This window comes from Nicotiana tabacum, chromosome 7 (assembly GCF_000715075.1).
Source record: "Nicotiana tabacum cultivar K326 chromosome 7, ASM71507v2, whole genome shotgun sequence".
In the NCBI taxonomy this organism is placed as follows: Eukaryota; Viridiplantae; Streptophyta; class Magnoliopsida; order Solanales; family Solanaceae; genus Nicotiana; species Nicotiana tabacum.
In genome coordinates, this window is record NC_134086.1 from 175,343,032 (window position 1) to 175,359,631 (window position 16,600).

General features: G+C 35.3%; 1 protein-coding gene across 1 annotated transcript; it reads left to right on the forward strand.

The window, feature by feature from the left end:
- The first annotated feature begins 7,945 nt into the window (after positions 1-7,945).
- LOC107795461 (uncharacterized) lies at positions 7,946-12,612 on the forward strand. Its single transcript, XM_016618105.2, has 3 exons — positions 7,946-8,669; positions 10,895-10,966; positions 12,155-12,612. The coding sequence occupies exons 1-3, from the start codon at positions 8,462-8,464 to the stop codon at positions 12,307-12,309; spliced, it is 435 nt and encodes a 144-aa protein (XP_016473591.2). The 5' UTR covers positions 7,946-8,461; the 3' UTR covers positions 12,310-12,612.
- The last annotated feature ends 3,988 nt before the right edge of the window (positions 12,613-16,600 follow it).

Sequence of the window (16,600 nt, forward strand, 5' to 3'; positions counted from 1 at the left end):
ATTGCAGGTTTAATTTGCTATGTACTTTCCTATTTCTTTTTGTATAAAGTCTCTGTTGCGGAAGCCAAATGTATATAGTGTGAATAAGTCACAACTACTATACCAAAATTATGACAGCCACCAAATAATAAATAAGACAATAAAGCAACAATAAAGGGAACACCAAAATTTACGAGGTTCGGCTAATTTTGCCTACTCCTCGGACACAACCAATATTTTATTTCACTCCAAAAATACAAGTGAATAATACTAAAGAGAGAAGATACAAATGCCTTAAACAGATGAGAAGGCAAATGAGAGGTGTGTTTCAATCCTAAACATTAGGCCTTCTTTTATAGGGGAAAAATCCCCCCAAACTTAACTCCCAACCAATGTGGGACTTTGGCATTTTGCCAAACTTCAACAAATCTCCACCTTGGCAAAATTCCACATTTTCAATTCTCTCTCAATAACAAATTTTGGTTGTGTCTTCATCTTCAATCTTCAGTGTTCAACAATGTTGATCAAATCCAAACAATGTTGAAACTTGACCGCAGTCACCACCTTTGTCAGCATATCAGCAGGATTCTCTGTAGTATGAATTTTCTTCACCGTGACTCCACCTTCTTCTATGATTTCTCGTACGAAATGATACCGAACATCAATGTGCTTCGTCCTTGCATGATAAACTTGGTTCTTCGCTAATTGAATAGCACTTTGACTATCACAAAAAATTGTGATACCTTTTTGTTCAACACCAAGCTCCTTTAGCAATCCTTGAAGCCAAATTGCCTCTTTCACAGCATCTGTAATAGCCATGTACTCTGCCTCTGTTGTAGACAAAGCAACTGTTGACTGCAAAGTAGATTTCCAACTAACTGGTGCCTTTGCAAAAGTAAACACATAACCAGTAGTTGATCTTCGTTTGTCCATATCACCCGCAAAATTTGAGTCACAATATCCAACTACAAACTGATTGTCTTCCTGCTCAAAAACTAACCCGACATCTACAGTATTATGAATATACCGTAGAATCCACTTCACAGCTTGCCAATGCTCCTTCCCTGGATTGTGCATATATCTGCTAATAACTCCAACAGCTTGTGAAATGTCAGGCCTTGTGCAAACCATTGCATACATCAAGCTACCAACAACATTTGCGTATGGTACCTTTGACATATACTCTCGTTCAGCTTCATCCATTGGCGACATAATAGTACTTAGCTTAAAATGGGAAGCAAATGGAGTACTAACTGGCTTAGTCTTGTCATCTATGCCAAAACGTTGAAGTACTCTCTTCAAATATTCCTTTTGAGATAAACAGAGTTTCTTTGAACGCCTATCTCTAATTATCTCCATGCCAAGAATTTTCTTTGCCTCACCCAAATCCTTCATCTCGAACTCCTTCTTCAGTTGAATCTTCAACTTATCAATTTCTTCCGAATTCTTGGAAGCTATCAACATATCATCAACATATAGGAGAAGATATACAAAGGAACCATCTTTAAGCTTGTGCAAATACATACAATGATCGTATTTGCTTCTCTTGTACCCTTGCCGCAACATAAACTCGTCAAATCGCTTGTACCATTGTCTAGAAGATTGTTTCAATCCGTACAACGATTTTTCAAGTTTGCACACCATATTTTCTTTTCCAGCAACTTTGAATCCTTCTGGCTGAGTCATGTAGATTTCCTCCTCCAAGTTTCCATGTAAAAACGCAGTTTTTACATCCATCTGAACTAGTTCCAAATCCAATTGTGCTACCAAAGCCAACATAATTCTAATGGAGGAATGTTTTACAACTGGAGAAAACACTTCATTGTAATCAATTCCCTCCTTTTGAGCATATCCTTTGGCCACCAATCTTGCTTTGTAGCGAACATCTACTTGGTTAGGAAATCCTTCCTTCTTTGCAAATACCCATTTGCACCCAATTGCTTTCTTTCCCTTCGGGAGATTGGCCAATCTCCATGTATGATTCTGATGAAGGGACTGTATCTCATCATTCATGGCAATCCTCCACTTATCTTCTTCTGAACTTTGAACAGCGTCTTTATAAGTAGTAGGAACATCATCAGCTACAATTGAGGTTGCACAAGCAACCGTCTCTATGAGACGAACAAGTTTCGTTATTGTTCTTTTTGGCCTGCTGGTTGCTATTGATTCAAGTTGTTGTTGAGATTCCTGAGTTGGAATCTCCTCTACTGGCTCTCCTTCCAGAGGGTAATCTTCATTTGTTTCCTCATCTGCTTCTTGTGTAGGAAAAATAAATTTTCCCTCAAACTCCACCTGCTTAAAAGCACCTTCATTTTGTTTGGTATCTTCTGTTACCTTATTTACCATAGCAAATTCATCAAAGGTAACATCTCTGCTGAATATTACTTTCTTTGTCATAGGACACCATAAGCGATATCCTTTGACTCCAGAAGTAATTCCCATAAAAATAGCCTTCTTTGCCCTTGGATCCAATTTTGACTCCGTCACATGATAATATGCAGTTGAGCCAAACACGTGCAAAGAGTTATAATCTACAGCAGGTTTTCCGTACCATTTTTCAAATGGTGTTTTGCCATCAATAGCAGCAGATGGTAGACGATTAATGAGGTGGCATGCATATGTAATTGCCTCAGCCCAAAATTCTTTGCCCAAGCCAGCATTCGACAACATACACCGTACCTTCTCCAGCAAGGTCCGGTTCATACGTTCTGCCACTCCATTTTGTTGTGGTGTATGTCTAACAGTGAAGTGTCGGACGATGCCATCATTTTCACAGACCTTATTGAAATGATCATTTTTGTATTCACCTCCATTGTCTGTGCGAATACACTTGATTCTCCTGCCTGTCTTATTCTCCACCATCGTCTTCCATTTGAGAAAAATTCCCAACACTTCATCTTTGCTCTTCATTGTATACACCCATACTCTTCGGGAAAAATCATCAACAAAGGTTACAAAATAGTGTTTCCCACCCAATGAAGGTGTTTTGGAAGGACCCCAAATATCAGAGTGTACATAATCCAAAATGCCTTTAGTATTATGGATCGTTGTACCAAATTTAACCCTTGTCTGTTTCCCTTTAACACAATGCTCACAAAACTCCAAGTTGCAAGCCTTTACTCCTTTTAACAATCCTTGATCTGATAGAGTTTTCAAGGATTTTCCTCCAGCATGTCCCAAGCGCATGTGCCATAGCTTGGTTGCTTCTGCCTCTTTGTCGTCACTGGATGTTACTGTCGCTGTCCCAATAACTGTACTGCCACGATAGCGGTACATATTATTATTCTTCCGATTAGCCTTCATTACCACTAGTGCACCGGAGCATACTCTCATCACTCCATTTTCTGCAATGATTTTGAACCCTTTTGATTCTAGGGCTCCCACAAAGATGAGATTCTTCTTCAAATCCGGTACATATCGAACAACTATCAATGTTCTGATCATTCCATCATGGTTCCTTAATCGTATTGAACCAATGCCATATGAGGTAAGAGGGCTGTTATCCGCTGTGTGGATGACTCCATATTCTCCTTCTTGAAATTCCACGAACCAGTCCCTGTTGGGACACATATGATAGCTACAAGCTGAGTCCATCAACCATATGTCTGATGATGTTGATGACTCTGTTGTAACTAATGAGAAGTCTGAATCATCACAATCAGCTACATTTGAATCCATAATAGCCTTTCCATTGTTATGTTTGGCCTTATTCTTCAACTTCCGACAGTCTTTCTTCCAGTGCCCTTTTTCTCGACAAAAGGCACATTTATCTTTGTTGGGTCTGGATCTTGACTTGGATCTTCCCTTCTTTGTCCTCGTTTGATTTTGAGGACGACCCCTCACAAACAGTGCTTCTCCTTCTCCGCCCTTCTGTTTTTCTCGCTTTCTTTGTTCATAGCTATACAAAGCTGAACAAACTTCTCTGAGAGAAATTTCGTCATTTCCATGGAGTAGAGTAGTTTCAAGGTGCTCGTACTCATCAGGAAGTGACGCCAACAACATTAAGGTCAAGTCACCATCATCATAAGTTGTATCCATATTTTGCAAATATGTGACCAACTTATTGAAACTGGTGATATGTTCATTCATCGTGGTACCAGGAACATAGGGAAGTGAAACAGTCTCTTCTTCATGTACAATTTATTTTGACTGTTTTTCTTCAAAAATTTATCCTCCAGTGCTTTCCATAATTTACTTGCAGAAGTTTCCTTTGTGTATGGATATTTCTGCTCTCTAGCAAGGTAGGATCGAATGGTACCGCAAGCAACATGGTTGATAATTCTCCAATCTTCTTCTCCAATAACATCTGGTTTCTTTTCTTCAATGGCCAGATCTAGCCCTTGTTGAAAAAGGACATCTAGAACCTCGCCTTGCCACATCCCAAAATGTCCGGACCCGTCAAATATTTCGACCGCAAATTTCGCATTTGACACAATTCTTGTCATAAGCGAAGATGCCAATGATGACGTATTATTGACACTTGATGTAGATTCTTCTTGTTTATTGTCTCCCATCTTTGACACAAATATTATTTAATAGCTGACGACACAAATCAAGATTATTTCCTTTCTGGTGTGGAAGATCAGACTAAGCTGCAACCACATAGCATACTCAGACAGAACCTTGACTCAGTTACCAAGATAAATCTTTTCTGATGTGGAAGATCAGACTATGCTGCAACCACAGAGCATACTTAGACAGTACCTTGGCTCTGATACCAATTGTTGCGGAAGCCAAATGTATATAGTGTGAATAAGTCACAACTACTATACCAAAAATTATGACAGCCACCAAATAATAAATAAGACAATAAAGCAACAATAAAGGGAACACCAGAATTTACGAGGTTCGGCTAATTTTGCCTACTCCTCGGACACAACCAATATTTTATTTCACTCCAAAAATACAAGTGAAATAATACTAAAGAGAGAAGATACAAATGCCTTAAACAGATGAGAAGGCAAATGAGAGGTGTGTTTCAATCCTAAACATTAGGCCTTCTTTTATAGGGGAAAAATCCCCCCCAAACTTAACTCCCAACCAATGTGGGACTTTGGCATTTTGCCAAACTTCAACAGTCTCTCTATCCTTTGGTTAGAGTTATGTGTTAATAATAGTTTGGTTATGTCACACTCACGCATCATATTGTTGGATGTTTCATATATCTTTTCTGCAGCTTGTTGTAAAAAACTGCACTAGTTGGATTGAAATTCAAAAATTGATATTTCTCGATAATATTTACATTTAGTTCTACTACTCTATTACTTTGAGGTTCCATTGTTTTTGAAAATTGTTAGTGGAATTGTTGCTCCCTGATTATTACTATTTGATACTACTTTTTCTCCCCTTTTACTGATATTGTTGCTCCCTTCTCTTTGCTTATCATCTTTTGCCTCCCTCCTCCTTTTTTCTCCCCTCTCTTTCCTCTTCTTCTCCCCTATTCTTCCTTTCCACCTTTACTTGAGTTGAGGTCTATCGGAAACAACCTCTCCAGATAGAGATAAAGTCTGCATACACATACCCTCCTCAGACCCCACCCGTAAAGGTAGGGATAAAATCTACATACACAAACCCTCCTCAGACTCCACCCGTGGAATTATACCGTGGTATATTGTCGTCGTACTTTATTACTTTGAGGTGCAGTTAGTATTTGCTCGATGTGTGCTGTGTGCACCTGAGGCAGAGAAAAACAAAGGACAAGAGGAAGCACAAGGAAGTTTGTGTAGATGGAATCTAAGTATAGTTAGTCAATAGTCTCATAGATTATGGTTTTCTCTTTCAAATTGTTTCAAAAGCCAACTATGGTTTTCTGTTGCTTTTCAAGCTTACAGCTGATTGCATCACTTCAATCACATTTTTCATGCGAGTTCTTCTAACATGAAGAACGAATTACACACTGATGTAGCGGTACTTCAAACCCCAGTGTTTCAGCGAATACAAAGTTCGGTAGCAAATCACACTTACAATTGCTTTGTTTGTAGTTTTAAAATAATGCACAACAAAGGAGGAGAAGTCGAATGAAAATTCTGAGAGGAAGGAATGCAATTTATAGCCGATGTTGAGTTCTTACTGAAGAGGATATCAGTAGCTGTGTAAACTGAAGAGGAACGATTTCTCTCTGTGTGTCTTCAACAAGCTGCTTGCACCATCTATTTATAGTGCAGTTAGCTGCTAAACACGGACCCACTGCCACTCATTTAGTGGAGCACTTGGCCATAGTGGACAGAGCACCGGGCTGCTAACTAATGGAGCATTCACTTGCTATTATGGAGCAAGCATTTGGCAATGGGGGGAGACGCATTAGCCTGCTGGAACAAATCCACGGATTGGAACATATCCGTTACAAACATGGATAATATTACGTTAATATTTATTATTAACAAATAGATTTGGTCTAAAAAAATAACCAATCAATCGATCATTTGATCAAATCCGAATCCGTAGAAAGATACATAGAAACTTGATAGGTAGAATTTTTAAGTCTAATTGAATAATAGTTCATTTGTCGCATGTTATATAGGAGTATGTTGTTTATAGTGTTTTTTATAAGCAAATAAATGAGGAATTGATGTTTCAGTTTACCCGAAAAAATTCAATGTTTTAATCACCGTTCACGTAATAGGGGATTTCAGCAGCCATTGATCTTTGCATTTTCCAGAGAAACTTCTTTGACTTTCCACATACTCATCTGTGAGAAAAGATTTCCAAGGTTCAAAAACGTTTTACTTCGACCAAGTTTTTGAGAACCCATAGAGTAGGTTAATGAATGTGGGAAACTTCTATGATCCTACCTCCTTTTATAGATTGCAATATGTTTTGAATATATTTTTTTAAATGGGGAACTATTTAAAAAATTTGCTTTCCATAGGGAATTGAAGAAAAAGATGAGAAAAAGAAAACAACGAGAATCAACTAGGTTATATATATATATATATATATATATATATATATATATATATATATATATATATATATATATATATATATATATATATATATATATATATTTAGCCAGCGCCAGAAATTATTTATATTCAGTAGCCGAAGAAGTATATAATATTTGTAAATTTTTTATATATAACATACAAAATGCATATATCAACAAAAAAAATATACATTTTTCGACTATTATTTTGAGAGTGGTTATACCGTCTCAATTTTCCAATCAAATATCATTATATTTGAAATATTCTTGCTAAAACTATTAAACTTCTCTTTTTTTACGAGCTAATTTCATACAACCAAAATTCCTATAATGTTGGTTATAATCCTCCAAAGAAGCTTTGCATGGATTTCGTATAACGGAGATGCCTATCAATAAGTCCCTATCTTTAGGTTTGTTATGGGAAACTTTTTCATTTCAAATATCAAATTACTGTATATATAAGGGAATAAAAATAATTCAGTTTTAGTCATAATCCTTGCTTTTCCTATGAGGGAAAAACTTCGCTAACTACGCTAGGAGTTAGGTGTCCTATATGACAATTTTAAATTTTCATAAAACTTAGTATTAAATGATAATATAAATTTGTTTAACTTGTTATGATATTCCAAGAAAGTCTGGCAAACTTGGAAAAGAAAGCGTGTAACTGCCAACGTGTACGAGGTGGGAAATTGGAAGAAGTCTCAAACTCCTGAAATCGGCCACTTCCTTTGCTCCAAACTACGGGTGTCAAACGAGCGTGTCGGGTCGGGTCGGGTCAAATATGGTAAATGTCAAAATTGAGTAATTCAAAAACGGATAAATTATCTGATTCGACTTATATTTTATATGAAAAAAAAATGAGTTAACCGACATTGAATATGATAATTTTGGCGAGAATTCGTAGTCTTCCAAATTTGAACAACCCTAATTTAAGACTTTATAAATATAAAATTTAAACTCATTAGTTGTTCTTTGGCTAAATAAATAATATGATTCTTATGGTATTCAATCAGTTTTTAAAAAATTCATTATCCAAATTCATTTTTTTAATATGGGCGAAAACTGTTTTTCTTTTTATCCATTTTGCCACACTACTCCAAAGTAACAAAAAAAAATCGAACACTTCATTCACACTGATCATGGGAAACACACTGCAAAAACTAGGAAAAAATCATTCAGAACAAATCCAAGAACACGAATTGCCAGCGACAGAATTACCAAATGAACCTCAAAATCTCACCTGCGAAATTTGTATCGAGCCTATGTTGTTACCCAACAGAAATTTCAAGAACCAAAATCTCTGTGTTCATCCATTCTGTACCGACTGTATCATTAAGTATATCACTATCAAGCTTGAGGACAACATCGGCAACATTCCATGTCCCTCTCTGAATTGTAACCAGCTTTTGGACCCCATATCCTGTCGGAATCTCGTTGATCCCCAGCTGTTTGTTAAATGGTGTGACGTGTTGTGTGAGTCTGCAATATTAGGGTTGGCGCGGTGTTACTGCCCAAATGAGAATTGTTCGGCTTTAATTTTGGACGAGTGCGGTGGGAATGCGAAGCAATCGAAGTGTCCAAATTGCAAGAAGTTGTTTTGCTTTAAGTGCAAGCTTCCATGGCACGCTGGGTTACGGTGTGGGGAACTTAGGCATAGAAACGACGTTGCTTTTCGCGTGCTTGCTAAGCATAATAATTGGAAGAGGTGTCCTCAGTGTCACTACTTCGTTGAACGTATTCAAGGTTGCAACTTTGTCCGTTGCAGGTTAGTTTGCTGTTTCCTCTCCTCTTTCTTTTTTTAGTATAAATTCTCTATATTCTTTGCTTACGGTTATATGTTAATAGAGATATATGAAAACTCTCATGTTTAATTGGGATGGATTACAACTTCTAGGGATAGGATTAGGGAGTGTTAAAACCCTATGGTGGGCTTTCTACTGTACTCATCCGGATTATAGCTTGTTTGGATGGTTATTATGTATCGTTTCATAATGTATCGTATAGAATTGTATTGTATTGTACTGTATCGTTTTGATATATACAATGTTTGGATAGATTGTGTTGTTTTCCGTCGTTTCATGATATCATGTACCAATATTATGAAGCATAAATTTGCAATATTATAAAGAAAACATAAGGTAGGAGGTAGAATTATTATATAAAAGGTAGGGTAAATGATAAAATAGTATTATTTAATAATATGGAAGAGCAAGATGAGAGGAAAAAAATAAGGAAACGATGTGACCACACCAAATCGGCCGTTCCATAAAGTGGCACTTTTCGCCGTTACATAACAAGGGATTTAACAATACGATATAATGAAATTTAAGTAACAATCAAAACAAATATTGTATTTAAAGAAACGATACAATACAATACAAGAGGTAACAACCATCCAAACAAGTTGCAACAGCTTGTTTGGACCAGTGGGTACCTGAAGCCAAATGATTAAACAAACAAAAAAAAATGGGAGAGAGAAAAGGATTTGGGTGAAACAATGATGCAGATATTTGATATTGAATTGAAATGGGTCCAAATAGAGCAGAAGTTTGGGATTGAGGCGCAGTTGATTGATTGATAAACTCTAGGAAAGTAATTGTGGACAGCACAGAAAAGGCAGGATTACATTTATAACCAAAAGAGAGACGGAAAAAATGTAATTTTAATCCCTCCCCTGCATCCAAAACTCTCTGGAGTGAGGACTAAAAAGCTGTTGTTTGGTAGCAGAGTGGTTAGCTATCTTTCACTATAAACCTAGTCAGTAAATATTTTAAGACCTGTATTTCTTCCTCATGGCATTTCAGTATCTGCCTAGCGGACTTGAAAATGGTGCAATATCGATTATTTGAATCAGGAATTGCATATTTCAATATTTTCATAAATAGGGATGAACTGCTAATATGCTGCTGATTAGTGAGCTTCAAAATAATCTAGCAATTATAAATGTTCTACATACAATGTTAGTCTACAGGTACGAAGGGTACAAGGAGTTGCCTGTGGAAGCACTCTATAGTTTCTGGTCGTACTTTTACATCTCTAATATGAGCCGACTAATTATCTTATACATGATTAATATGAGCGGATTCAATAAGATGCCCAGCATTCTCAGAGACCTCCGTTTCCACTAATCTGAGATTTTAGTTGCTATATATTTTTCTTTGTTGACATTAATGGGTGTTGAGTATATCGACTGCTATAGGGAGGACGAACTGGGCATACGGACAACAAAGCATTTGAATCCCCTAAACTAGATCATGTATCTATATGTTGATCTGCCAAATTAAGCCTTTCTAATGGTCCAATCAATTTTTTCCTGTAGTAGCCACACCTTTTCTTCACAAGTTTTTCAAGTACTTGGCTCCAACTATATGCTTCTTTCCTCACCACTTGACATGTTTACTTTTCAATTATGTTCACTTCTCCGCACAAGTTTATCCGCGGAATAAACATGGGAGAAGTCAGCAGCTAAGAACACTGAACATGGGATTTCATGTGAGAAACCACAAAGGGAAAAAAGAAAAGAAGAGCCAATGAACCCAAATAAATGATATGGGAGGAAAAGAAATATATATATATATATATATATATATATATATATATATATATATATATATATATATATATATATATATATATATATATATATATATATATATATATATATATATATATATATATATATATATATATATATATATATATATATATATATATATATATATATATATATATATCATATCGTGATTTAATGTACTCGCCTATGCATATCTTCCATTCTTCTGGTTTTGTTCAGTTCTGAGGCCTTATAAAGGAAGCAGACCTTGAAAAAGATTTATATCGTTTGAATTTGATTGATATTTGTTACACTTGTGCTTTGTTAAAAAATTGCACTCTTTTTGGAATTCAACAAATTAAACCGTAAGAAGTGGAGAAAGATTTCAACTTTCAAGTGTGTTACTTTAATCGGATTCTCTTCTCATCTGGATGTAGGTGTGATGCCTATTTCTGCTACAACTGTGGAAGACGAGCTAATGGGCACTCGTGTGATTATTGTAATTCTAGGTGCTTCAAATTTACCATTCCTTTTGTTATTATCCTACTTTTCTTTTTCCTCTTTTTGAAGGTTTAAAAACTAGACTAGTGTATACATTTATTACTTTGAGGTCCAGTGATAAATATCAGAATATTTGCTCGTTGTGTGCACTTGAGGCAGAGAAAACAGCATAAACAGAAACCACAAGGAAGTTTGTACAGATAGAATCAGAAGTTTTGAATGTTTCCATAAACCTCATCACCTATTTCAAATCTTGATAGAAAATCTTCTTTTCCCACCGCAACACCAGCCATGTCACAACCTGTATAAACATCCTGATATTCATCATGATATGTTGTCTACAGAGTCGGACGCAACATGTGTTCCATAAGTTCAGCTGAATCCAGCATTTTTTCCACTGAATTACATATACAGGTAAAACAGCTTCTTGCAGAAATGCAGGGTAAGGCTGCATACAATAGACCTTTTGTGGTCCAGCCCTTCCCCTGACCCCGCGCATAGCGGGAGCTAAGTGCATCGGGCTGCCCTACATATATAGGTGAAGAATCAGTAAATGGCTAAATGCCAATCAATAATAAATTCTGGACCCATATTTTCAAAATTGCAATGAATTCAAGGGTTTCTACTATGTTGATCTGCCAAATTTAGTCTTGTTAATAGTCCAATCAATTTCTCCTTGGAGTAGCCAAACCTTTTCTTCACATGTTTTTAAGTTTTCGGCTCTAATTGAATGCTTATTTCCTCACCAATTGAAATGTTTACCTTTCAATTGTGTTTACTTTTCCGCACAAGTTTATCCTTTTACTTCATTGTGTTTACTTTTCCTTGCGAAATATATATGGGAGAAGTTAGCAGCTATAAACATTGAAGCCAAATAAATGATATGAGAGGAAAAGAAATTGCTCATTAGATGTATATTTTTAAATATATATCAGGTTTATGACATAAGATATCAGCTTATTAGATGCTTTATTTGTGCGTATTCCAATTCCTCTCATGATTCTGCAATTTGTGTATCGTATCATGATTTAATGTACTCTCCTATGCATATCTTCCATTCTTCTGGTTTTGTTCAGTTCTTGAAATAGATATATGTTGTTTGAATTTTGATTGATATTAAACCATAAGTGGAGAAAGGGTTCAACTTTCAGGCGTGTTACTTTAAATAATCTAATTCTCTTTTCATCTGGATGTAGGTGTGGTGCCCTTTCTTGCTACAACTGCGACAGACGAGTTAATGGGTACTCGTGTGATTGTGTTTCTCGGTTCTTCAAATTTACCATATGTTTTCTGGTTGCTTTTGTTATTATCCTGCTTCTCTTTTTCCCCTTGTAGAAGGTTTAAAAACTAGACTTGTGTATGCATTCATTACTTCGAGGTTCAGTTATAAATATTAGAATTGTGTATACATTTATGCGAGGTAGGGATAAGGTCTGCGTCACACTACCCTTCCCAGACCCCACTAGTAGGATTTCACTAGGTCGTTGTTGTTGCTGTGAATACATTTATGCTCGTTGTGTGCACTTGAGGCAGAGAAAACAGCATAAACAAGAAAATTAGAAACCACAAGGAAGTTTGTACAGATGGAATCTACTATAAACTTTGCTAATGTTCCAGCTGCTTTATTTTATCAAAGGTGAAATTTTGAATGTTCTGATAAACCTCATTCCCTAATTCAGATCTTGTTACATAATCTCCTTTCCCGCTATAACACCAGCCATGTCACAACCTGAGCAAATATCCTGATATTCTTGTGCAATTAATACAGTGGTAAGAACATAAAATGAACCTATCAAGTTTAAATTCTGATCCGCCTCTGGTTGTTAATAGGCTCTTACACATGGAGTTTTTAGTTTACAAAAATCGCGGTCCCTGCAAGTGATGGTCCTCCTCTCTAAGCTATTTTAAGGCTGGGAATGATTCTTGAGCTTGTGATCATAAGGAGGGGTGACAAAATGGTTAAAAGAAAATAGTTTTTGGTAACAAATGTGAATATTACCATAACAATCAAAAACAGTTTTTACATCCTCAGAAACCTCTAGTGTCTGAATGGATCCAGACTCTAGATTTCCAAGCAAAATAGCACATCTAGTTACATAGCTTCTGAATCAACAACTGACTTTTTCTAGCTCTCCTTTTCCTATACAATGTCTCCAATCTGTCTATAATCTCTTTCCTAGTTTGTTCATATACAAGGTTTATGTTTATATTTACTTTCCTAAAGATTTTCCAGTTTCTTGCTTGCCAAGTGTAGCACAGCATGGCTCTCCATACAGCAACAATTATTTCCTTTTGGACTTGGCTCCATCGTCTCCTTTTGATCCATTTGATCACCTTACTTGCTTCATTGTTCTGAATTTTGATGCCCATCTAGCTGCCCAGCTTTTCCCTTAGGTATGTTATCCACTTGCATTGTCCAAAGAGATGAGTCTGTGTCTCCAACTGTGTCTGATCACATAGGCAACAGTGTTGATCATCTACTTGAAACTGTGGTCTCTGTATTCTTTCCTTGGTTAGCAGGTTGTTTTGACATGCCAACCACACTATAAATCTTTGTTTAGGAAGAATAATTGTGCTCCATATTAGCTTAACTTCCCTAACTTTAGCTAGGGGCCCTGGCCTATGTTGATAGCTTCTAGACATGAAATATTCTCTTGTTTTGGACAGCAGATATTTATCTCCTTGATACCATCCTGCCATTTGAACTTTGAGGGAGTTCAATTTTTTCCAATACCAACTGCAGTATCATATTGGAGTGTGTTCCCATATGTTTTCCTTGTCCTTCATGTATATACTATTAACCCATTTTACCCCTAGAATGTCTTTCTCTCTAGCTAATTGCCGTAATAGTTTACCAACATCAACAATGTTCCATTTACACAACCTTTGATGTTTAAACCTCTATACTGCTTTGGAATGCAAACTCTGTCCCATGCTACAAGGTTAACCTTCCTTTTGTCCTCTGTTGCATCCCATAGGAAGTCTCTGTATTTCTTATCAACTTGCAAGAGAAAATAGTTAACCACTCATATTATACACTAAAAAATTTGTTGGATAATAAACTTTTTAAAAATGGGTCAAATATGGATAAGAATCATATTATCCATTTAGAAAAGAGAAATTTTCATAAAGCACTATCTTTTAGTAGTAATTAGTCATCTATAGATACAATTTGCTATATTACGGATTATAGATACCTTTTCTGTGGTTATAAGATATATTTAAGCTATTGTATTCATGAATACAATAGCAAAAATAGGTATGAATCACGAAAGTCCAGCTAATCAGTTGTTGTATTCGAGTTTATTCGACTGTATTCATGGAGTGAAACATAGGATTACAACTGGACAGATTATTGTATTCGACTGTATTCATGGCGTGAAATAGTGGATTATACTGTTTTTGAAACGGAAAGTGAATCAATTAACATAATAGACTCCTAATATAACTCAACAAACTCAATTATAACACACAAATTATGCATTTTTCAGTTATAAAAAAGATTCTCAACCGAAAAATACCCCAAAAACATAGCAATCTTCAGAGAAATTATATAATACATTTGAATACATAAATTATATTAATTAAAAAAAATATATGAATACATTTGTCACACCTCTTCTTTACACAACCTTTCGGAGGAGGGCGTAGTGTAAAGAGAGTTTTTTCGATTAAAGGACAATCGAAACGGGATACTTTATTAATTTCAGAGTCGCCACCTGGGAATTTTATGGCGTCCCAAGTCACCGGTTTTAATCCCGAATCGAGGAAAATATGACTCTGTTTGTCGTTCTGCGAACCAGAAATCCGAGTAAGGAATTCTGTTAATCCGGGAGAAGGTGTTAGGCATTCCCGAATTCCGTGGTTCTAGCATGGTCGCTTAACCATTTTGTACTTGGCTTAATTATCTTGATTTACTAAATACATTTTTTTTTCTTTGTTGCATGATTTTGTTACCGCTTTTGGTTAGATTGTTTACAATTATAGACCTACCTTGAAACGAATCACGCGTACGTATATTCGTATTTTTTTTATATAAATGTAAAGAATCGTGTCACGCATACGTGTACACAATAAGATTAATAGTATTTTTTTTATATTTTTTATTATAAAAATGAATTTATGGCCGAAATTGCACATGCTTAAAATAAAATTACGAACATTCGTTACTCTTGTATGATTAAATGGTGAACTGCATATCTCGGGTTATATGAAATAAATTAATTTAATAACCTCCGAAAAACCCCTTTTATTAAGAAAGTTTGTTCGAAGTTGCGCGAACGCATACTCCGAATTGTTTTTAGAAATGTAATCATGTCACGTGAACGTGTCCCTAATTACACAAAATATTCTTAATGGCAATATAAATTTTCTACAAATGTTTATTATGTCCATCTATTTTAAATATGAAAGCCATGGGAAATCACCGAATGGGATACCTCGAGATTTCTTGAAAAATCAAGATTTATTAGGTGTTGACCACAGGTTATATTTTAAACGTGTGAATTATATACCTCAAAACTATTCAATTTGGAAGAGTTAATGAGATGAAAGATAAATAAATAACGTGCAGCTAAAATTACCATTTTATCGTGAATACAGTATCCGTAATTTGATTATGTACTTTTAGTACTTGATGATTATATGCACAAGTTATTTATTATTTTCCTAGGTTTAGGACTAAGTGTATGTTGTTTACAAACTTACCAAGCGAATTACATGTAAAACTAAAAAAAATTAATTGATAAGCAAACCAATAGTTTTCGAAGAATTTTCATTATTCTACTTGTAGTGAACTCTACTTTGTATATCTTTGACTAAAATGCTGCAATCAGTATTCATAAATCCATTCTTCTACACAACTTGTTTTTAGTTCAAAGTTCTAATTATTTGGTTAATTTGCTTATGATGATTGAATTTGGGATAGATAAAATCAAACCAATTTTTACCTCGGCTTATGCAAGCTATTTACAAATACTAAATCTGTACTTTGTAAAATTATTGACATTATTTTTTATATACTATTTTTATAAGATATGAGTTAATCTCATTCCTAAAATAAATGGGCCATTTGTTGTTAAGAAAGAGAACTAATCTACAAATTGATTTAATAAAATGACATTACATATACCGCAAATACACATCTGAACCATCCGGAATATTCCAATATCTTAAATCGTAACGAATTATATCGATTCACCTCTCACGTATAGTTATCCCCATTATTAGGCCCTATTTTGTATAAACGAGAATACTTATGTCAACTAGAATTAAACAATATCAGGCTTGACGAAGTTTACTAGCGTGGTTCCTCGATATTTTCATGTTACCAAGCGCTTAGTTAACATGGTCTAAATACAAAGTTTAAAGAATAGTCAACTTTCTACCAAGTCCCCTGTCTCAACAATTCGAATATAACTATACTCAATGAGATTCTGAAATAAATAGAATTATTGCAAAGCCTATACTAACTTCAAAAGAGGTCTGATGGACTAATAGCTCTCATGCCGAGCATAAGCTATATTAGTTAAAAAATTGAAACTCAACTAATAAATTTAAATGGATAGCGGATATATTTAGAATTCCAGATTTCATTTCTTTGCAATATTGAAACTTTGCAATAATATGAGTCTAAATATATA

Bases quoted from the DNA above. Each gene is read 5' to 3' on its own strand.
- LOC107795461 (XM_016618105.2), top strand. From the start codon at position 8,462: ATGCGAAGCAATCGAAGTGTCCAAATTGCAAGAAGTTGTTTTGCTTTA. The intron at 8,670-10,894 runs GTTAGTTTGCTG...ATCTGGATGTAG, and splicing joins TGCAACTTTGTCCGTTGCAG to GTGTGATGCCTATTTCTGCT. The intron at 10,967-12,154 runs GTGCTTCAAATT...ATCTGGATGTAG, and splicing joins TGTGATTATTGTAATTCTAG to GTGTGGTGCCCTTTCTTGCT.